The sequence below is a fragment of the Gopherus flavomarginatus genome, chromosome 3 (assembly GCF_025201925.1).
Source record: "Gopherus flavomarginatus isolate rGopFla2 chromosome 3, rGopFla2.mat.asm, whole genome shotgun sequence".
Taxonomy (NCBI): domain Eukaryota; kingdom Metazoa; phylum Chordata; order Testudines; family Testudinidae; genus Gopherus; species Gopherus flavomarginatus.
In genome coordinates, this window is record NC_066619.1 from 158,266,416 (window position 1) to 158,289,173 (window position 22,758).

Consider the following 22,758-nt stretch of genomic DNA (forward strand, 5'->3'; position numbering starts at 1 on the left):
TTTGGATACCGTTCAGGTAAAGACCAACAAGAAATTGAAGTGATCAGTCTGGGCTAAGTGACGGCTAGTCCCCTATGGGCATGCTAAAGGGGAGTAAGCAGGCTGAGCCTTTCTCCAGTACCTCTGTGCATCATGCGATCATTTGGCTGAAGGCCTGGAGATCACTGGCTAGCCATGCCAGCAGCATGTGTTGCCCCAAGTGGGGAGGTGCTTAAGTGATGCTTAAGCACTAGGCTGGCTATACCTTTTAGAGGCGTAACAAAGGGTCTTTCTCACTGTACTCCACTTTGGACCCATGCAGGCATTGTGCCCTATTCCAGCTCTCAGCTGAAGAGAAGGTGCGTGGAAAGGCATGAAAATAACTGTACTCAAAAATATAAATTGGTTAAATCAGCATAAAGAAGCTTTTGCTGAGATCCAAGGTGCTGCAACCAGAGGTATGTTACTATCAAAGCTTGCTCACAATCATACTATAACTTTTAATTCCATTCAATTTGTCACTGACTATGGTGTTCCTACCACATACATTATGTTGGAGGGTTTCTTCTCTTTGAACCTACAGGATAGAAAGCAGGCTCTGCAAACTGTGATTAATTTTGTTACACACTTGTTTGAGAGCAATACAAAAAAACATAAGCCCCAATAATTATTCAAGGCTGGAAAAATATGACCCTGATTAATTGGAAAAAAATTGATTCATTTTGAAGGTTGGACTGGTTTGTTTAGATGGAGAAAAAATTCTAAGCATAAAACAGTGCGTGACACTCCAAACAAACCCCATTCCCTACATGCTTGACAGTGCCTTAAAGGCACATTCCACAGGAAGGTAGTGGTGTGGCCCCACAGTGGCCCCGGGTGGGCAAACTGCATCCCAGAGCTCCCAGGCTGGGTAGGGTAGAGCCCAATCTGACAATCCTTTTCAACAGGGACTAGTATTGTATACCTTGCACTGTGCCACTGGTTGCGCTGGAAGTGTAGCCACTGGCTACCATATTCCCGGTGCAAGACGTGAAGGCATTCACAGCTGTCACATCCTATAGAATCGCAGGGCCAGATCCTGACAGTCTGGCTTGCAGCAAATAGTCCCTTACTCCTAGAGAAATCCCACCCATTTCAAGAGGGATAGCTTGGGGAACAAGGTACAACATGGTAAGAACAAGGCTGCTGGAGTCTGGCCTATAGATTTAAGGATAGAAAAGACCTATTAGGTCATGTACTCCAGGCCCCTGCCAGGGCAGGGCTATCCTCTATGGCATGCTCTTAAATCCAGATGGAAATGATTCAACCAATGGGATTTCCATCACTCCCCTCCCAGTCCCTCCATCCACAGGGAATTTATTCAGTAATCTAGTCAGCCTCCCTGACTAGGCTGCACTGCTGCAGTTGGACTTCCTAACAAGGGTAAGAAAAAAGGTCATTACTTGACTATCAACACTTGGGGAAGAGGGGGGGAGGAAAAAGATTTGGACCAACCGTATTGTAAGGAGGCCTGAAAAGCTTTTGTTCATCATGGCCTTGAACTTCAGAATTCCTGCTTTGCACCTGAGCCTGCTCCGGTGACTTCGGGGGCCTGAACCTACACCACTAAAGAGCATCATTGCTGTTCTAGTTCAGTCATTCTCCCATTATTTTATTTGGGTTTTTTGGCTTTGTACGTATAGAGGATGCCGTTCTGTCCCCTATTGGTCATTGTAACTAGCACCTTACTTAGGGCTACGTTCTGACATGGACATCCATAAGAGGGAGTAAAAAACTCTTGCGCATCCTTACACAGGCCACCTGAATCCTGGGTCCAAGCACATAGGAGTAAGTGAGGTTACTCACCCACTTCTTCCTGAAGTACGTGGACAGGGAGGGGTGCAGAATGGGAGGGACCTTGGCTTTATTATCTCTACTCACTAAGTCAGCGCAACGGAGATGTGATCTACTGCTAGTATGGGTCAGCAAGAAGTGGCTATTCTCCAGGAACAAGAAGGAAGCAGGGGAGGAACAGTGACTCGGAGGTGGGCAGGGAGTAGGTGGGGCTTTGGTTCCAATTCCTTACTCACTGAACAGCACAGCTGGACCAGGACCAGAAGTTTACTGCTGGTATAGAAGGTTAATTCCCTGTTAGAGAAGGGGGAACCACAAAGGGAACTGTAACTGATCCCTGGTTTACACTACAAACTCATGTCAGTATAACTACATAAGCCACACCCACCAACACACATATACCGACCCAACTCCCGGTGTAGACAGCCCTATGTCAATGGGAGGGCTTCTCCTGTCAACATAGCTACTGCCTCTCAGGGAGCTGGAGTACCTACACCAACAGGAGAAGCTCATCATATAGATGTTATGCCACGGAGCAAATGTAAGCAGATGGAGTCAGCATGGGGAGTAGGAAACTCAGCATCTTTCCCCCTCAAGGATTCCACTGAAATCAATTGCATACTTGTAAGTGTGACACAGGACACGGCCCTAACTGATACATCCTTAGATCACTCCTGTGGAGTAAATTTTAATAGGCACATAATACAGATGGGAAGAACTGAGGCTCAGAGACATTAAGAGTGACCCAAAGACACTCAGTCTGGGTTTTCTGATCTCACAGCCCCTCCTTCCCCCACGCCCTCTTTATTGCTCTGTTATTCCCACAAGACCACACTCCCTCTTAAACCCCATAAGATAGGGCTGCTTACTCCCTTGAAAGATACCATTCCAAACCATGCTCCTACCATACTCCCAGGCAGGAACTATGCTTGCTCTAAAATTTGCACCCACAGGGAGACTCTTGTTCACACTGTCACTCAGTTCCTAGGCTGCCCCCGAGTCGCTTTTAAAGCACAGGGTAAAAATGCTCCCAAATCCAACAGCAGTTAGAACAAGTACCAAAAGTTTTGGAACCCTCAGCTCTGTGAGAAGCAGGGCAAGGAAGTGACAATCCATAGTCCTTTTCTCCGGTTCCTGAGACTAACAAGCTCAAGGGACGGCTCTAAGATAAACTAACAGATGCTGCAACAAGCAGCAATGATAGATAAAAGACAAAACTAATGTGACTTGAATAGCAAGTGCACAAAGTTACCCTTATAAAACACAGTATTCACTGTGCACACATGCACATGAGTGAGAAGGAAAATGTATGCAGTATGCAACTTTTTAATCAGGATGAGTTTGCGGTGGACACTTAACCCACACCTTTGCCACTTGTAAGCAGAGGGCACTCAAATTCATGCTGGGTTTTTTAAGTCTAGAGATGGGGTAGAATTGCTACTGCCTGTGCACATGGAGGCAAATTACATAAAAACCTTTATGCCAAACCACGTATTCTCCACTGTGTGACAGGTTATGGAATAACTACTTTAGAAGCAATGTAGAGCAGTGTTTCTCAATGAATGGTCATTGACCGACACTGGTCCCCGAGATCCCTGACCGTTGAGGAAGGCAGCAAGCCGGTAAAAGGTTGAGAAACACTGATTTAGAGAGAGTTTTACATTTTTTTCCTTTGGAACGACATTCTTTTTATCCCTTCGTCTGTAGATCCAAGTACCTTATTTACCTGGTGTTCCAGCATGCAGAGCTCAATGGAAGCCAGGAAAACCACCTAAAACCAGCATTTTTTAGGCTTAAAACATCCTTGTTTTAAAATCCATTCTCTTGGGCTCTTCTAGGGCTAAAAACACATACTGGGCCTTATTGGAAAGCTAAAAATCTCCCATCTAAATGGTGATATGAAACACCCCTTTCTAGTCATAACATTTTAATGGCTGGAAAGGCTGTCATTGACTCAGGACTGGGTCTTGCTTGCCCCTGGTCTCAAGCAGAAATAACTGTGGCAGGGGAAGACTGTGAATGTCATTTGTAGAGAGGAGGAAAAAGTTTTGATGCAGGTTGATTGTTTTTTTAGCCAGCTGTTTGAAAGTGCTTAGGTATTTGGAGTATTGGAACATGTCTCGGGGAAGATGGATTAGTGGGCAGAATGCCAGTGAGACGGTCAGAGGCGTATGATAAGTGAATTTGTTACATGCTTCCATGATTTGCCATATAGAAATCAATCGCTTTCACCAATATGGTTTACAGGTAGATACACACACAAAGCCAGAGCTTGATGCTCTTGAAGCCTGCACCCAAAAGGTTCCCCACTGCCCAGTTAAGTGGGACAGAATTATCAGGGCTAATCTCAATCGTCAATTAACATAACTTTCTAGCCCTTTTGGAAGATGTAAACTGACCACTAGGGCTGAAAGTTTGTCACTGACTTCACCCTCCCCATGACCGAGGTGGCCTCTGGAGTATATAAAACCACACATTGCTGCTGGTGGTACTAGGGCCACTGCGAGCTCCTTCCCAACTGACTACCTGCAGCTAAACCAGCTATTCTGCTGAACAGCCAGTGTTTTTGCAGGCCTGGGCAGCATGGTCAGAGGACACAGAGATCAAGAACTCTTGTATTCTCATCCAGCTTTGATACTAACTCCCTCTGTAAACTTGGTCAGAGTCACTTAACTTTTCTGCCTTGTTTTCCTAATGGGGACAATAATAGCTACAGGTATTAGGTTTACATAATGCTCCCAAGGTGGAGCAGATCCCAAGTGGGGCCTGGAAAGCCGAGTACTCATTACACTAGCCTTTACAAAGCAAAATGGACAGGCCCCAACATGAGTCTGGAATACGGGGAATGCAAAGGTGCCTTAAAGTCACTTTTGTCCCCTCCCATCCACCCATTCCCCAAGCGTAGGAACAGACTCAGAATTAAACCTCTTCTCGCTGCTGAATTCCTGTTTAACCTTTGGCAAGTCACGTAATCTGAGCCTCAGCTTCCCATCTATGCAATGAGGACAACAGCACTTCCCTAGTTCACAGAAGAGTTGCAAGACTGAATCTCTTAGGGATTGTAAGGCACTCAGACACTATGGTAATAGTGGGCTATAGATGTACCTAATATGGGTAGATAACATGGTTCTGCAAAGCACCTAGCACATGCTGTTTCACTATACACTCAATAATAGGTTAATCCCTAAAGCTCCATAATTGTTAATGCTAGATTGACTGAGCAGGGCGGAAGCATATTGTACATGGAAGAAAAACAGGAGAATAGATGTTCCCTCTTCTGTCTGGTAAACAACAGCTTTGAGAAACTTAAAGCAAATGTTGCAAATGGACAGAAACATTACAATTTTTAAACACACTATTAGGCAAATGTCTTGTATTTAAAAATAAAACCAAAACGAAATAAGAAAGCTTTTCTAAAAAGAGCTCTCACCAAATGCTTCAAGATATTTTCATGGTGCTACAATCTCCAGGCTGTAGGAAGCAGACTCCTTCAGGGGAGCTGGCTAATTTTAGCTCCAGCTGGGAGCCCATCTGCTATGACTGTGTTTTTATGGCACTTTTTAACTGCAGAGTTTACAGGGCTCTGTAATGTCAGAGCAGCTATTTACTCTGTTAATTTCTCCCAACAGTCTGTGGGTGGGATTTTACCATTGATTTCAATGGGAGAAAAGTTAAGCCAGCAGTGAACAGTTTTGAAAATTCCACATTGTTTGTCTTAGTTGCTTAGGAGCAGGGATTCCCACAGTGAGCAGTGTGGATGGAGAAGGGTGCTAAGTGCAAAGGCAGGTTATGAATACCAGCTGGAAGCAGATTCCCATCTTGCCTAGGATAACTACATATCCTCCCCACACAAATCCAGAGCACCTGCAGCATCCACTGTGAAGTGAATAGGACAGAAAAGTTCAGTTTCCTCTAATGGGAGGGAAAACAGGACTCATTTGTAATTTATTGTTAATATAAAAGGGATTCTTTACTGGGGTTGATGGACACAGACAGGCCCTGGCCTAAGCGCTCAAAGACCCTAAATCCTGCAATGAGATCCACCTGGGCAGATGCTTATGCCTTTTCAGCATCCTGTTTACTTCAGTGGAACTTCATGTGGGTGTAAATGTTCACCTAAGATGATCCCTTTGCAGAATGAGAGCCAGAGAAGACAATTCATTACAGAGGATGCTCAGCAATTCTCAGGATCGGACCCACAGTAACCCCACCTAGACGTTCAGTGAATAAGAGTCTCTCATATGATTACACTGTTTGTGGAAGAGCACAATTATTTACTGAATTAACACTTGTTAATGTAACGAGCCAAATCCTGAAGTCCTTGCTCAAAGATTCCATTGCCCAGAGGCGGGGTTCTATTCCCAAGCACAGCTTCCAAATATACTGTAAGTGGAGCTGCAACAGCCTTTAGAAGAGAAACCACCACATTGTTCCTAACAAATAAAGCTCTAAGACTCTGCCTGAGGGAAGGCAGTGCCTACTACACGGCACAGTCAGTTATCTAGGGCTGGGTGAACAGTTGAAATTCTCTCTTGTAAACATTCATTCTAGTTCAAAAAATAAAACAGACTGGACTTGCTTATTTCACATTCCCCTTCTGCAAGCATTCAAGTGGCTGAGTCTACTAGCAGGGATACTCGCAAAGAGCTGATTTTGTCTTTGAATATCCACTGAAGATGAACTGCAGATTGCATATTTGAAATTTGTACTGTGATGGTTGGTTACATCAGTCATCCAATCACCAGACTGAAAGTGCTATTTATGTAACACCAACACAGCTTGAATTTTGGAATCCACATATCAACTATTTGGTGGGGGAGGGAAGACTGCTAAGAAATTCATATATAATTGCAAGATTCTCAGTCTATTTTGTCTGAAGTCTGCTTGGGTGCATTCATTAAACTGAGTGAGATTAAGTTTGACAAATAAATTATTATTTGCTAAGCCCTATTTACATCTCTGCCTGGTCCAATTTACCCTGACGGCTGTTACATAATTATTTGAAAATAATAAATGGAAGAGATCCTTTTGAAAAAAAAATCCTGGGACAATGTCCGTACTGGGATGGAGGACAGCTACACCTGAAGGATCACTTTAGGTTTCATATAGCACTTCTGTAATAAGTAAACAGTTAAAATCTCCCAACTAATTACATGCACATTAGACACCGGCAGTTACTTCTAACCTGTGCACTGTTCATTAAGAGTCATTGGAGACTCCCATTGACTAATAGTGGGCTTTGGACAGGGCCCTACCTTATAAGAATCCTACTTCGCAGAGCAAAGCCTTACTTAGATAAAACTGCGGTTGAAAACACTGGGAGTTTGGCTGTGTAGGAAGTGCAGAAGAGGCATTTCTCTCATGTTCCAGTTCTGCAGCAATTGATAAGCTTCGTGTTCAGAACCTTATTCTTTCCATTCCACGGTCAGATTATTGTGACCTTTAGTTGTTGTTTTTCCTTGCAAGAATGAGAAAGGTTCACGTCAAAGTACTTGCCACTTCCCAAACCACAACCAAGTACACTGTTTGGTCTCCTTTTGTTAGCTTGCAGTCAAACTGCAACTCCTTGACAGCTAACTCACTAATCTGTCAGCTGGGAAGCTACCCTACTGATGGTTACCACAACACAGAAAGGCGAATGCAAACACCAGTTTCGTGCCCTCATCCCTGCACTTCAAAGGGGGGCAACGAACATTAGCCAAGCTCAGACAGCATCTTTGAGACATCTGGAAAAGACACACAATCAGAGCAAGAGGTCAAACAGCACCATTGCACACACAAGCACCTACCTCAAACATGGAAGAGGTGCCCTTGTCCGGCAATGTGCAGCCGAGGAGCTCTGCAAGAAACTTTGCCATATACAAGCAGGGAGGAAGGGGTCTTTCTAACAGATCTTGTCAGGGCGCCAGGTAAATATCCTTTGGCAATAGGAGCTCAGCAGGGAAATTCTTCCTCACAGCAAAGCTTTTGCCATTCTTTCAAGTGTTATCCAAGCTGCCTACTTGCATCTTCCTGGTCTAGCATTTTGAAGGTGCCGTATAGATTTGCCAGGCTGTAGCCTATATGATGTAAAAACCAAACACACAAATGGAATAAATAACCCGTACTGTGCCTGGGCTTTTTGATGTTTGCTTCTAGCCTTTCCCGCTGAATGTCACTATCACCATAGTAAAGGAAAGGGGCCCCACCAAGGGGGTGACAAGAGGGACAACGCTGCCCAAGTGCAGGCCGGCAGCTGGAGCAAAGCACTGAGAAATAGCCTGTGTTCTCCTGTGGAGGATGATTTACCCGGCGCAGAGTGACACATGCCCACAGACAGCTAGGAGCACAGCATCCTAGCTAGGACAAATTCTTGCTCCTGCTGCACCTGGGGATTTCCATCGTATTTTCCCTTTTCTGTCACGGAACTTTATTAGAATTCCTATCCCTGTTCCCTCCACCCCCTCATACAGAACATCCCTGGGACCGTGCCTCTGGCCAAGCTGATCTCAGTGTCACCAGTTTGGGGGGCTTTGATTAGGGAAACAGATTGCCCTCAGTGTGAGGGGGCTGCATGCTACTCCAGAGAGTGGGGCTAGGGTGTTGCAGAGAGCACCTCTGAATTTAGCAGAATTGATGCAATAAACCAGGAAGCTTCTGATCAGCTTGGACAACCCAGGTCTGAATGTGCATCAGTATGCTGAATTCAAGGTATGTCTCACTACCCAGCCTTGCACAGTCATCCTGACCCCACAGCAGCGCCAGCAGTTATAACCATGGCTGCTTTTCTTTTAGAAGAGAGGTTATTAGATTCCAAATTATCCTACAAGCCTCCTCTTGCCACAGAAACTTACAGCTAACAGTTCACTTGTATCAGATTTTCCATACGTTCACTGTTTTGCACCAAATGGCTCGACCCAAGAGGGTCCGATCTTACTTCCACTGAAATCAATGACAAAGCTTCCAGCAATTTCAGCAGCTGCTGAGTAGTTGTTTTCATGCTAACAGCAAACACAGGCACACACCGGAATAAGAAGTTTGCAATTAACTTAGTATTTCAAAATAGTCGTGCCAGATTTTTTTTAAATAGAGTAGCAAAGATTTTTGTTCTGTTCGTACAGCACCTAGCACAATGGGATCCTGGTCTGTGACTGGGGCTCCTAGGAACTACCACAATACAAATCAAAAAAAGAGTCATTTCATGGGTAGTGAGGTTCCAATTGTATGGCTAAGATTTTCAAAGCTGCCTGAAGATATTAAAATTATTTTGCACCTCTCTCAGACTAAGATTCCCCCCCTCAAGCTGAATATTGATGGACTTCCACTGACTGGTCAAGAAAGTTCACTGCACTACTCGCCTGAAGGAAACAGTAGCATCCATCGTCCATCAGATATCTGACAAACTCCCTTACTAGCAGACAGCTAAGGCCGTGATCTTTCAATTGGATCCAGGTGGACTTTTGCACCCATGCATATCCCCCAGTGATTTCAGAGCTCTTTCTGCACACATCCAATTGTAAAACCTAGTCTTTAGTTATTGTTCCGTTTACTATTGCAGTAGAAAATGTTTAACGTCCTTTCCCTGATATTATACATCTTGACACGTCAGCAGTTAAGAAATCAGTGCATTTTGGAGGTATTTAAATCCTGATAAATGCAAGTGTCAAAGATAACCCAGGTAGGATTAGAATAGACAGAAGCTGCTTTTCTAAGAAATAAATCCTTAACAAATTCCAATATACTCTGTCCTCAAACTGAAAATATACCAATGCTGTGCTAAAGAGACGCAGACCTATGCAGACTGACCTAACCCAATAACACGTGTGAATGAATGAAATAATGTCCAGGGCACCCAGAATTCTGTAAGTAACTTTGCTTCTTCCTCTGCAGGGCAGGTTGAAGGGACAGGCGAGCAGGGTTGTTGGCCTGGGCATCATTTTCCAGGGGTGCCACTCTGATTGGTCAGCTGTTTTAACTTCACTGATTGCAGCGGGGGGGTTTTGCACCCCGCCGATTGGCCAGCCTTGGGATTTAGTTTTTTGGTGGGGAGGGCACCAAAAACGTTTTCTGCCCTGGCTGGCCAATGTGCATTGTTATCAATGAAGTTACAGCAATTTACACCAGCTGGTCCCACATCTTTAAAAGAGTTTCACAGAGTCCCAATAAAAACTATAATGGTCCAAGAGTATTTTCAAAGCTGTCCCCATAGAAAATTAGTTTAGATTCCCAGAGTAGTGGCTGAAATGGTGTATTAGGTATCATTGCACAAGTCCCAGTCTTGTGGCTATTAAGAAGCTTTGTATCACAGCAATTATAGCTCCCTCCTCCCTATCAATCTTCTAAGTGAATCTGTATTCCATGCAGTCTCCCAGGCCATCTTGGCTGGATTATCTAATCTACTTTTACTGGTGAAGATAATGTTGCTACACAAAATGAAGTATTGTGCTATTATCATGAACCTCAAGTGGATTAGAAGGAGGAGGGTTGAGGGAGGAGTCAAATAATCACGTTAATAAAATCTTATTTGTAAACAGAATTGTTTTTCTGCCCAATGCAAATTTGTTTTGCAATTAAGTCAAGAATAGAGTTTCATTTTATGCATATTAGTTTTGAGAACAGTGAAAGTGAACACTGCAGTTCTTAGAATGCCAGTAGGAAATGGCATACATTGCAAATATTTTGACATATTCATATCAGCAAACAACCGTACTATCAATAAAGCCATTGAAAATCATAAATAAAACTTCTCTTAATATCCTCTAACTTTATAATACTTAATATTGGTAGAGTGCTATAGAACTAATTAATCTACTCTACACACCTGTAGAAGGAAAATATGATTTATCTTGACACATTGATTGGTTTAAATTAATAACTACTTGGGAAAGAGACCTCGGCATCATTATGAACAGCTCAATGAAAAACTTGAGCTTAAAATCTAGCAGTGAATGAAGAGGGAAAACAAGATACTGGGTGGTGTTAAGGAAGAGAACGTAACACTGAAAATGTTAGGGTGCTATTATATAAATCAATGGTACCGCCTCCCCTCCAATGCTCAGTTCTGCTCACCTCATTTCAAAAGAGTACAGCAGAATTAGAAGGCCTGGAAAGTACAGGCATGGAAAGACTTCCATAGAAGGAGAGATTAAAGAGATAAGGAAAGGACAGGAGAGAACGAGAGGCAACGTGATAGAGAAGCATCAAATAATGAATAGTACAGAGAGGGATTAGTCAGGTGCTTCTATGTATGCTTTTCCAGAATAGAAGAACAAGGGGATGCCAAATACAATTCAAAGGCAATTCATTTAAGACTGATAAAAAGTGATTCGTTTTTTTAAACGGTGCATAATTATACCTGTGGAAATCCTTGCTAGAAAGCATCAGGGAGGCAAAGAGCTTGGCTGGATACAAAAATTCAAGACAAGATAAATGACAGCCTGTCTGCAGTTGTCTTAGATAGGATAAACATTTATAAAAGATGCAAATCCTCATGCTTCAGGACAGAAGCCAATTACATACTGCCTGAGGGTAGGAAGAATCTTCTGCTATGGATGAGCATGTTATTTTATCACTACCCATTCTGAGGGAAGGGAGTTACATCTTGTGAAGCTATCCGGTACCAGTGACTGTCAGAGACAAGACACAGGATCAGCTGGACCATGGGCCTCCTTCAGTATGACAGTTCCACAGGCAGATCTGATTATTCTGAAAACAGCTGTGCCTCATGAGAATCTGGGGTGAATGGGTCAAATTAGAGGTTGTTTGAGCAATAGACCCCTGAGCAATGCAGGCCTTCCTGTTTTCACATCATATGGCTCTGACCCTCCCCAAACTGATATCTGGGGGAAGTTCTACACCCTGGGTTATACATGAGGTCAAACTAGATAATCACAGTAGTCCCTTCTGACCTTGGACTCTATGAGTCTCAATTAGTGCCTTGCAGCCAGTGCCCCCTTGGGGAAGCAATATTTTAGAAGTTATTCAGGGTAAAAGTTGGATCTACAAACATGGCTTAAGCCAAGTTAACATTAAACCGCACAGTATCCCTTTGAAGTAGGTACTATTACATCCACTTCACAGGTGAGCGAGTAAGCTGACACATCAAGGATCGATGACTTTTCCAAAGTTACACAGCAAGTCCATCAGAGAGTTGGGAACAAAATCCAGGAGCCTGGTTTCCTAATTCCAGGCTCCAAACACCAGATTAGATTCTTCCCTGCTGTAATTCCACTGAAGTCCTGTACTGAAGCCTAGTTTTGAACCCCACACTTTACGGTGAACAGAATCCAGAGGTGGGCAGCAAAAGTGATAGAAAAAATAGTTGAAAAAAACTGAGCACCTTTAGTCTACAGAAGAGAAGACTGGAGGTGGAGGGTAACAATCTTCAAATATACAAGAAGGAGGACAGTGATCAATTATTCGCCACATCCACCAAGAGGAGGACAAGTAGAAATTGGCTTAGTTTTCATCAAAGGAGATTTAGTTTAGATATTAGGAAAACATTTGAGATTTCACCTTCTGTAAACGGCAGCCCCAGGCACCAGTGAGGAGGGGGACCTCAGCCCAGCTGGAAGCAGGGAGGGTTGGACCAACCCCACATGGGGAGCGTCGGAGGGAGAAAGGGGCTTGGGCCAGCCCAGGGGTGTCCCATTTTCCCTTTGGGAAAATATGGTGGGGGCATTAAAAGAAGTTTCTCTCCTTGCAGAATTTACATAAATGCTAGGCAGAATTTCAGTCCCTGGGCTCAATGGCAAAAATCCCATGGACTTCATTGAGGCCAGGGTTTCACCCAAATGCAGTTGTTTTTACCATTAATGTTAATAATGGCAATTGTCGGCATGGATATAGGTCAACTTTGAGGAACTTTAGCATCAAGGCACTTTGTACACTCCGATTACAATGCTAACACACCATTAAAACTTGGATGTCATTAAACAAGGGAGCCATCTCAGAGAGACTGTCCTGAAATAGCAAAGCAAAGTTAACAATTTCTCTTTGTGAGCTAACTTGAAGGTAAACTTTTCTAATTAGCATGCAAAATAAGAACATGTGCTCTGTCCAAAAGGCAATCAGAATGAGAAATCTGACATCTTAACATTTTGCAAGATAATGAAAGCAAAGCTTTCCCCCCCCTTTTTTTTTTCCTTCGCCATCCCTCCAAAACACTGCATGCTGTTTGAAAGCAAGCCTGTTCTAACTAACACTGGAGGAATTAATAATAGGCCCTGGGACCACAGTTTTCTCTCTACTCTTTTTTTTTTTAAGCTTTCTAACTGTAGACTTAATTTATTGAAAATATTTCAGAGGGAAAAATCAACCTGTTTGGATGAATTACCTTTACAAGGAGTGTTGCAGAAGGCATAAAAAAATAGATGATGTGGTTATTCAGTCCGATTTTCTTTGAAACCCCTTCAGTAATGTAGCAGGAGACAGGGTGGGGGTTGGTTTATAATCAAGTACGGGTAGTTAACAAAGAAACCTTGACAGGCAGTCACATAATGATAATAATCAGATTGCCTTCCCAAATGATAAGAACGCTCCAGCAGAACACGTGGTCCAAAGAAAGTGACTTTCCTGGACACCCAGAGGAACCTACCAATAGTATTTGCCCATAGTGGTGAAACTGTCAGACATGTCATCTTTGATACCAAGGTGTAATAATACTCGAGTGAGCATTTGATGCAAAATTGGTGGGTATCACTCATCTGATCTAAAATTCTTTCAGATCTGATCCTTCTACATTTCTATGTAGCATTGCTGTATTTTTTCATGAGACACAGATATTAAAGAAATGCTAAGATGGAAAATATTGAAAAGGAAAAAGAGATGAGGGGAAAAGAATACACCAAAGATATACAATGTAAGCTTTTTAAAATAGGATCAGAGATTCTTCCCTAAGCCCGTTGGAATATAAATACTTAGTGTCGAGAGCCTCTTGAGGGAGATTTATGATTTATGGCAAAAGCTGTTAGATGCTGTGTCGTCTTTAGGAGATCAGACATCACCTTCAGGAACCGTGCTGTTGACTGTATTAATTCACTTGGGGAGAAAACATAAGAGCCTAAATAGTTGTCTCCCCTACCCTGTAGTCTCTCTCTGCATTTCATGCAGAGGGTATCTAGTCACAGGCACTTTAATTTCATTCCACACAAAATGCCATTTTAGTAAGTGAAACAGTGAGGAGTCTTGCAACAAGGTCCTTTCCAGATGAAACTAGCAGAAACAGATGCCTGCCATGTATGCACCAGAAGGAGGCTTTAAATGTAAACTGTGCAAAGATTGTTGCCTACAGTAGCCTATGGGAGGTAGTAATGTTGGTGGGGGGAGCAGGAGGGAGGGTAAAGGAGGGTCTTAGAAAAGAAAGAAATGCCCATCTGATTACAAGTTGTTTCTAGTGTTTGTGTCAGATGGAGACACTGAGTGTATTTGGACTTTTCTGGATGGATATAGTTGTCAATGCAAAGCTCTTGTAGATGAATTAATTATCTTAAACCAGAGTGTAGGACTATTAGGCAAAATCTCCAGGGCCAAATTCAGGCTTAGATGTCAGGGGATGCTTGACCTAATGGTGCCAGGGCTAAATCTGGTCCTCCTGTTCCAATTAGACAATGCCCTTTCCTTCTCATTGCTTCCAATACTGTCAATCATGAACTAGGAACAACCCAGAACCGTCTGTGTTGGGAAAACCTTATTCACAGTGGTTCAGATCTTCAGATGGCATAAACTGGAGTAGCTCTATTCAGTGGAGCTAAACTCATTTATTCCAGCTGAGAATCTGGTCCACAAAGTCTAGGATTTATCAATCACCTGCCACGATGGTTTCACTTCATCAATGATGTAGAAAACAACATTCTGGCTCAACAAACTGCTTCCTTCCCAAACTTTTCACCTGCCTGATAAAGTCTTTATGTGGGAATAGCCATAATTTTTCATTCCTTTGGCTTTTATATTTTCTTAATACTCTACAATCTAGATTCAGTCCTCTCCATCACATCTTCTGCTATGAATATTTTTCCTTGGTATTATTTTCTGAAGATACTGAAAAATAATAATAATCCTATATTGTAGCTTCTAATGGATTATAATTCTTGTCACTTGCATGGGGGAGGTTTCCAGATTCCATAAACAGCTCATTCTTTCATTGATCAGTGTCAGTGTTGCATAGATTGAGGGAGCATTTAATTAGCTGTTTCCAACTAAAATCTGATACACTGGCATAAATCTGGAATCCCTCGATGGAAGACCTAAAAACAGTTACCTGCTCCATTTATCTAGCTATCTGTCCAGCTCCCATTGCCACGGTATCTTAAACACCTGTCTTTATAAGGGTCTAAGCCCTTGTATAAAAGCTGCCACTTGAAATATATGAGAAAACCTGAAAGGAAAAATAAAGGCTTCCAGCCGAAGAAGGTAATAGTGTTTCTGGCAATGTGATGTCTAATGAGCGGTAAAGGTTTGGTTCCAGGGAAAGGTGTCACTTTTGACCACTCCTTCCTAGAAATAGGATCTTGGGGTGAAATGAAATGCTGATGTGGAGAGTGTTTCAGATCTAAGGCTGGCCGTGTAAGGCTATTATATTTTTTACAAGCTGTAAAAGGCAGGAGAAATCACCCAGACCACTCTAACTGCCAGCCAGAGAGCAGAATGCTGCTAATAAAAGCATTCATTCTCAGTGCCTTCCTGGTTAGGCTCATTTTAGCAGCATGATCTAGGACGTCACCCCCTTATTCATTTTTTATGAAACGAGCCATTCATCCCTGGTTGCTGTAAGCAGGATGCTGGAATTTGTCATCATGCCTCTGCCACTGACTGCACAACACTGTCTCGTCTCTGGGTACCAAGCACTGAAAGGGGGAGCAGGGAACAACTATCAAACATTGCTGAAGCCCAGATGTACAGAGAGAATTACACAGCATGCGCACACAGATGTCTTGGGTGGTCACTGGATGGCACATAAGGGATGACTCAGATCCATGGGCCTGATGCAGTGCATCCAACGACTTCAGTCTTTCCCTTCACTTTCATGGGCATTGATTCTGGCCCAGAAAGAATGGCTATTTTTGTCAAGGCAGGGCCCAGCAAACCTCTCAGCTCCTTTTCTCAACATATAACATCATCCTCCAGGACCCTGGGTACCATTTAAAGAGTCTCCCTTTACCTTTTTACCAGGAGGTGACATATTCCCTATGCTTCTAGATACTTTAAGCATATGATGATGTCCTATTGATTTCACTGTCGTAGGTATGGGCTGTGCTGAACCAGGATCATAACAGAGAATAATTGCTAGCATCTCAGAGTATTCTATCTATTGTAAAAAGGTACAAGGGAAAAAGAAGTTTGAACTATGTCTGCTATATAAGCCTGTCACCATAGAGATACAACTCAGACTGCATTTTGTTTAAATCATTCTACCTTAACTCTGAGCTGGTCACAGAAGGGTCAAGCTATGCCCATGCTCAATTGCACTCAGAAATGATGCACTGACATTTCTTTGCTTCTGCTGATGCTGGTTGAATTACAATAGCTGCTACCGTCTCCTTGGTCCCTTTTGAACTCTGCAATGTTCCAGGGACTGCAGGATGTTTTCAGTGCTGCCCTTGAAACATGCACTCCCATCAAGGTTTCCTGATGGTATTTACTTAGGAGCCAGGCAGGGCAGAGATGTCAGACAGAAAGATTACTCATTGTGATGTGATAAACATATAGTGCTAGCCATTTGACCATTGGCTCACACTATCTAGGATGGTGTTCGTCCACAAAACAGAATTTTTTCCTCCCTATGGTGCCTCCTAAGGCACTTTGCAGACTATAATAATGCAAAATTATACAGTTTAGAATAGCAAATTATTATTAACAGGAAATGCCAAGACCCTCATTTTAATAATAAAGGAAGAGACTTTCAGAAGTGCTTAACCCTCTGCTACTAAAGTCAGTGATACAAATCTCTTTTGACTTCAGTGGGAGCAGAGTCAGTACATCCCTGCACATTCTGAAAATCCTACCTGGTCCCTCAGGCTATGGCTATGTCTGCACTGCCCCACAATTTGGGCTGCAAGGGTGTGAAAAGCAGTGCACCAAGTGTTGCAGTGTAACCAGGGGTGAAAGTAACTTAAAGGACTTACTGGTACGCCGGAGTCCTGAACAGGGGGCGTGGCCTCAACCAGAAGATAAATCCAAGCCCTTTAAATCAGCTTACCTTCACCTCTGACTGTAACTCCCCTGCATGTATGCTGCAGGTGAGAATGAATATGTTCCTAGTTCACTTTAGTGTAGTCCTGTTTGAAGAGGACTATGTTAACGCAGACTAAGAACCTTTTCAGCTCCCACTCACCGCATCCACACTTCATGCACTGCTATTCATACCCCCATAGTTTGAACTGTGGGACAGCGCAAACAAGCCTTAAGATCGAATCATACAAGCAATGAGCACTTTACACTGTCACTAGGTCTGACCCAAAGACACTCTGTAATGGAGGTAGGAGACTCCTCATCCTGCTCCTCCACAAGGTGAGAGCCGCTGAAGCTTCCAGCATAGAGTGCAGAAGGCCAGGGGCATAGAGCTGGGCAGGAATATTTCAGCAAACCCTTCTTCCCCTCAAAAAATGCAGATATTTTGAAATTGAAGCTTTCATAGAAACATTTCTGTATTGACAAAGCTTTCTTCAGGAAAGAGTCTCAGGTCCAGGATGGAAGTTCTGGTCAGAAAAAGACCTCAGAATAGCCTATAGGTTAGGAATGGACATTCATCTGTCATGTAGGAAATCCAAGTTCAAGTCCTTGCTCTACCTGACTCAAAGCAAGGATTTGAACTGGGTATCGCCCATCCCCAGGTGAGTGTTCTTATCACTGGGCTATTGGCTATTCTTCAGTGGTGAACTCATCTTTTTCCCCATGCAAAGTCTTGAGAGGTCTTGGTTTTGTTCCTACACAGAATGAAAACAAAATTTCAAACCTTGAAGCTATTAACCAAATAGAATTCTTAGTTTTCCAGCAAGCCCTACAGGACAGCAGTCATTTAGGCATCTTCAGTACCTGGCTGGGGCACTTTTGATTACCTGCTCTTTTCTCCCTGGCCTTCCAGCAGAAGTTAAATCTATTTCTGTCATGGAGTTAAGGTGAAAGAATGGCACGTTCGATCAGCAAGGTGGATCATGGTGACCGGGACACATGGACAGAGGATAGCTTGGACAGTTGGGAGGATGGTTTGGGAAGTATCACAGTACCCCAATCCTAAACTAGCCAGGGCCCTGATCCTGCTTCAGACATGTGTAGGCAACAACCTCCCTGTTCTCATATGGAGCCCTAGTGAGGTCAGTGCAACTCTACTGGGGCAAAGGAGTCACATGAATTTCACTGTGGTATCAGAGCTAAAATATTTTTTTCCCAATGTTGCTTGTCTATCACTGTTTGTAATTCCTGCCTAAATAGATAGGGCACAAATAAAAACTGCTACGAGTCATTAAAGCCAATGGGGCTACTCAGAAGCTTAAAAATTAAAAACATGCATCAGTCTTTGCAAGATGAGGTCTTTACACTCTCAGCACTTAGGGCAGGAACCATGGCTTCCGATGAGTTTGCACAATTCCTAACGCAATAGGTTCCCAAATCCAATTGGGGCTTTTAGGAGCCATCCTACATTTAAATATGAAATGTTGGCTTTTCTACTGAAGTATCTGATTAATACAAACGGCAGTTTAGTCTCAGCTACTTGCTGATACTTGAATTAAACACTATGGTCTGGAAAGCCATGTACTTGTATTCACTTATCTTACTAATTGGGGAGGAGGGGCTCGGTTCTAATTTTACTCAATTTCCATATGGAAAAATAGGTCTCGTTTAACTATGATGCGCTTGATAAGGACGTGTTAAATTCTTCTATGACAAAATGAAGTCTCTAGTACTATTAGCCTTTCTAGCTAACTGACACTTATTACTCAGGGCAATTTGAGAAAACGGCAGTGAGCTTGTTTTTATTATTGCTCATTACTGCCTTGGCAACTCGTTAAGGTTGCCTGTCAGGTTTGTCAGTCATTGCTTTACTGACACATTTTTAAGAAGTTTAAAATCTCTTCTCTATCAATATGTTTCTAAGAGTGATTATAGAATTGTTTGCAGTGGTGGTGGCCATGTTGGTCCCAGGATATTAGAGATAAGGTGGGGGAGGGGATATCTTTTATTGGACCAATTTCAGTTAGTTAAAGAGAAGTTTCTTAGCTACAAAAAGAGCGCTGTATAGCTCAAACTTGTCTTTTACCAATAGAAGTCGGTCCAGTAAAAGATATTACCTCCTGGACCCTGTCTTCCTTACAGAATTATTCAACACTGATAACGCTCAGTTCTCCAAGATGGTAGCACTCTGACCTCACTCCAGCAAAGCACTTCAGCACCTGCTTAACTTCAAGTCACTTGGAACTACTCGCCTGCTTAAATTGGACTACCCTTGTGCAGGAACTCTAATCATAGCTACAACTGCCCTACCCTTAGGAACCCTAACCCAACGGCAGGAAGCCCTATCCATAGGAACCCTAACCATAGCTCCAAGTGCCCTACCCTAACGAACCCTAACCCCAGGGTGGGGCGCCCTACCCATAGGAACACTAACCCTAGCTACAAGTGCCCTACCCTTAGGAACCCTGAACCTAGGGCGGTAAGCACTACCTATAGAAACCCTAACCATAGCTCCAAGTGCCCTACTCTTAGGAACCCTAAACCTAGCTCAAAGTGCCCTACCCATAGGAATACTAACCCTAGCTCCAAATGCCCTAGCCACAGAAACCCTAATCCTAGCTCCAACTGCCCTACCCTTAGGAAACCGTCCCCAAAAGAACCCTAAACCTAGCTCCAAGTGCCCTACCATTAGGAACCTTAACCCTAGGGAGGGTAGTCCTACCAATAGGAACACTAACCCTACCTCCAACTGCCCTACCCATAGGAATCCTAACCCAGGGCGTGAAGCCCTACCCTTAGGAACACTAACCCTAGATCAAAGTGCCCTACCCTTAGGAACCCTAACCTTAGGGCGGGAAGCCCTGCCCATACGAACCCTAACCCTAGCTCCAAGTGCCCTACTCTTAGGAACCCTAACCCCAGGGCCAGAAATCCTGCCAAGAGGAACCCTAAACCTAGCTCCAAGTGCCCTACCCATAGGAACCCTAACCCTAGCTCCAGGTGCCCTACCCTTAGGAACACTAATCATAGGGAGGGGCTCCCTACCCATAGGAACCCTATTCCTAGCTCCAAGTACCCTACCTATAGGAACTCTAAACCTAGTTGCAAGTGGATGACTCTTAGGAACCCTAATGCTAGGACGGGGGGCCCTCTCCATAGGAACCCTAAACCTAGCTTCAAATTCCCTACCCATAAGAACCCTAATATTGGCTCCAAATGCCCTACTTTTAGAAACCGTAACCCTAGGGTGGAAAGACCTATCCATAGGAACCCTAACCCTAGGGCGGGATGACTTACCAATAGGAAACCTAACCCTAGCTCCAAATGCTGTACCCATAGGAACTCTAACACTAGCTCCAAGTGACCTACTCTTAGGAACCCTAACCCTAGGGCGGGAAGCCCTACCCATAGGAACCCTAAACCTAGCTCAAAGTGCTGTACCCTTAGAAACCCTAACCCTAGGGCGGGAAGCCCTACCCATAGGAACCCTAACCCTAGCTCCAAGTTCTCTACCCATAGGAACCCTAACCGCAACTCCAAGTGCCGAACCCTTAGGAACCCTAATCCTAGGACAGGGCGCCCTACCCACAGGAACCCTAACCCTAGCTCGAAATGACCTAGCCATAGAAACCCTAACCCTAGCTACAACTGACCTACCCTTAGGAACAATAACCCTGGGGCAGGAAACCATCCTCATAAGAACCCTAACCCTAGCTCCAAGTGCCCTACCATTAGGAACCTTAACCCTAGGGAGGGTAGCCCTACCCATAGGAACAATAACTCTACCTTCAACTGCCGAACACATAGGAACCCTAACGCAGGGCGGGAAGCCCTATCCTTTGGAACATTAAACCTAGCTCCAAGTGCCTTACTCATAGGAATCCTTAACCCTATCTCCAAATGCCCTACCCAGAGGAACCCTAACCCTAGATCAAAGTGCCCTACCCTTAGGAACCCTAACTTTAGGGTGGGAAATCCTACCCTTACGAACCCTAACCCTGGCTCCAAGTGCCCTACCAGTAGGAAACCTAATCCTAGGGCAGGGCGCCCTACCCATAGGAATACTAAATCTAGGTCCAAGTACCCTATCATTAGGAAACCTAACCCTAGCGCTGGAAATCCTACTAAGAGGAACCTTAAACCTAGCACCAAGTGCCCTACCCATAGGAACCCTAAACCTAGTTGCAAGTGGACGATTCTTAGGAAGCCTAACCTAGGGCAAGGAAGCCCTATCCATAGTAACCCTAAACCTAGCTTCAAACTCCCTACCTATAAGAACCCTAAACTTAGATCCAAATGCCCTACCTTTAGGAACCTTTACCCTAGGGTGGAAAACCCTATCCATAGGAACCATAACCCTAGAGCGGGGCGCCCTACCAATAGGAAACCTAACCCTAGCTCCAAATTCCCTACCCTTAGGAACCCCATATCTAAGGTGGTAGCCACTATCCATGGGAACCCTAACCATAGCTTCAAGTGCCCTACCCATAGGAACCCTAAACCTAGCTTCATGTGCCCTATCCTTAGGTACCCTAACCCTAGGGTGGGAAGCCCTACTCATAGGAACCCTAACCCTAGCTCCAAATGCTGTACCCTTAGAAACCCTAACCCTAGGCCGGGAAGCACTACCCATAGGAACCCTAACCCTAGCTCCAAGTGCCCTAGCCATAGAAACCCTAACACTAGAGCAGACTGCCCTACCCATAGGAACCCTAACTCTATCTACAAGAACCTTCCCCATAGGAACCCTAACCCTAGGGCAGTAAGCTATACCCATGCGAACCCTAACCCTAGCTCCAAGTATCCTACCCATAAGAAGCCTAACCATAGGGTGGGAAGCTCTACCCATGGGAACCCTAACCCTAGCTCCAAGTGCCCTACCCATAGGAACCCTAACCCTAGTTCCAATTGCTCTACCTAGAGGAATTTTAACCCTAGGGCAGGAAGCCGTACCCGTATGAACTCTAACCCAAGCTATAAGTGTGCTACCCATAGGAACCCTAACCCTAACTCCAAGTGCCCGACCCTTACGAACTCTAATTCTAGGGCGGGAAGCCCTACCCATAGGAACCCTATCCCTAGCTCCAAGTGCCCTACACATAGTAACCCTAACCCTAGCTCCAAGGGCCCTACCCTTAGAAACCCCAACCCTAGTGCTGGAAAACCTCCCTATAGGAACCCTAAACCTAGGGCAAGGTGCCCTACCCATAGGAACCCTAACTCTAGCTCCAATTGCCCTACCCTTAGGAAACCTAAGCCTAGGGCGGGAAGCCCTACCAACAGGAACCCTAACCCTACCTCCAAGTGCCCTACACATACAACCCTAACCTTAGGGCTGGAATCCCTACCAATAGGAACCTAACCCTAGCTCCAAGTACCCTACCCATAGGACCCTTAACCCTAGCTCCAAGTGCCCCACCCATAGGAACCCTAAGGCTAGCTCCAGCTGCCCTATCCTTTAGAACCCTAAACCTAGGGTGGGAAACCCCACCCATAGGAACCCTAACCCTAGGACAGGGTGCCTTACCCATAGGAACCCTAACCCTAGGACGGGGTGCCCTACCCTTTGGAACCCTAACCTGAGGGCTGGAAGCCCTACCTACGGGAACCCTAACCCTAGATTCTAGTGCCCTACCCTTAAGAACCCTAACCCTAGGGCAGGAAACGCTACCCATAGGAACCCTAATCCTAGCTCCAATTGCTCTACCCAGAGGAACCCTAACCCTAGGGAGTAAAGCCCTACCCATAGGAACCCTAACCCTAGCTCCAAGTTCCCTACCCATAGGAACCCTAACCCTA

The 22,758-nt window shown here is 44.3% G+C and overlaps 1 protein-coding gene across 1 annotated transcript in view; it reads right to left on the reverse strand.

Annotated features, from left to right (window-relative positions):
* The window catches only part of RASGEF1B (RasGEF domain family member 1B), a 365,408-nt gene extending 357,472 nt beyond the window's left edge, over positions 1-7,936 (reverse strand). The window contains exon 1 of the mRNA XM_050945154.1: positions 7,602-7,936. Within this exon, the coding sequence (XP_050801111.1) occupies positions 7,602-7,670 (69 nt within the window). The 5' untranslated portion in view covers positions 7,671-7,936. The remainder of the gene's footprint in view (positions 1-7,601) is intronic.
* Positions 7,937-22,758: the final 14,822 nt, after the last annotated feature.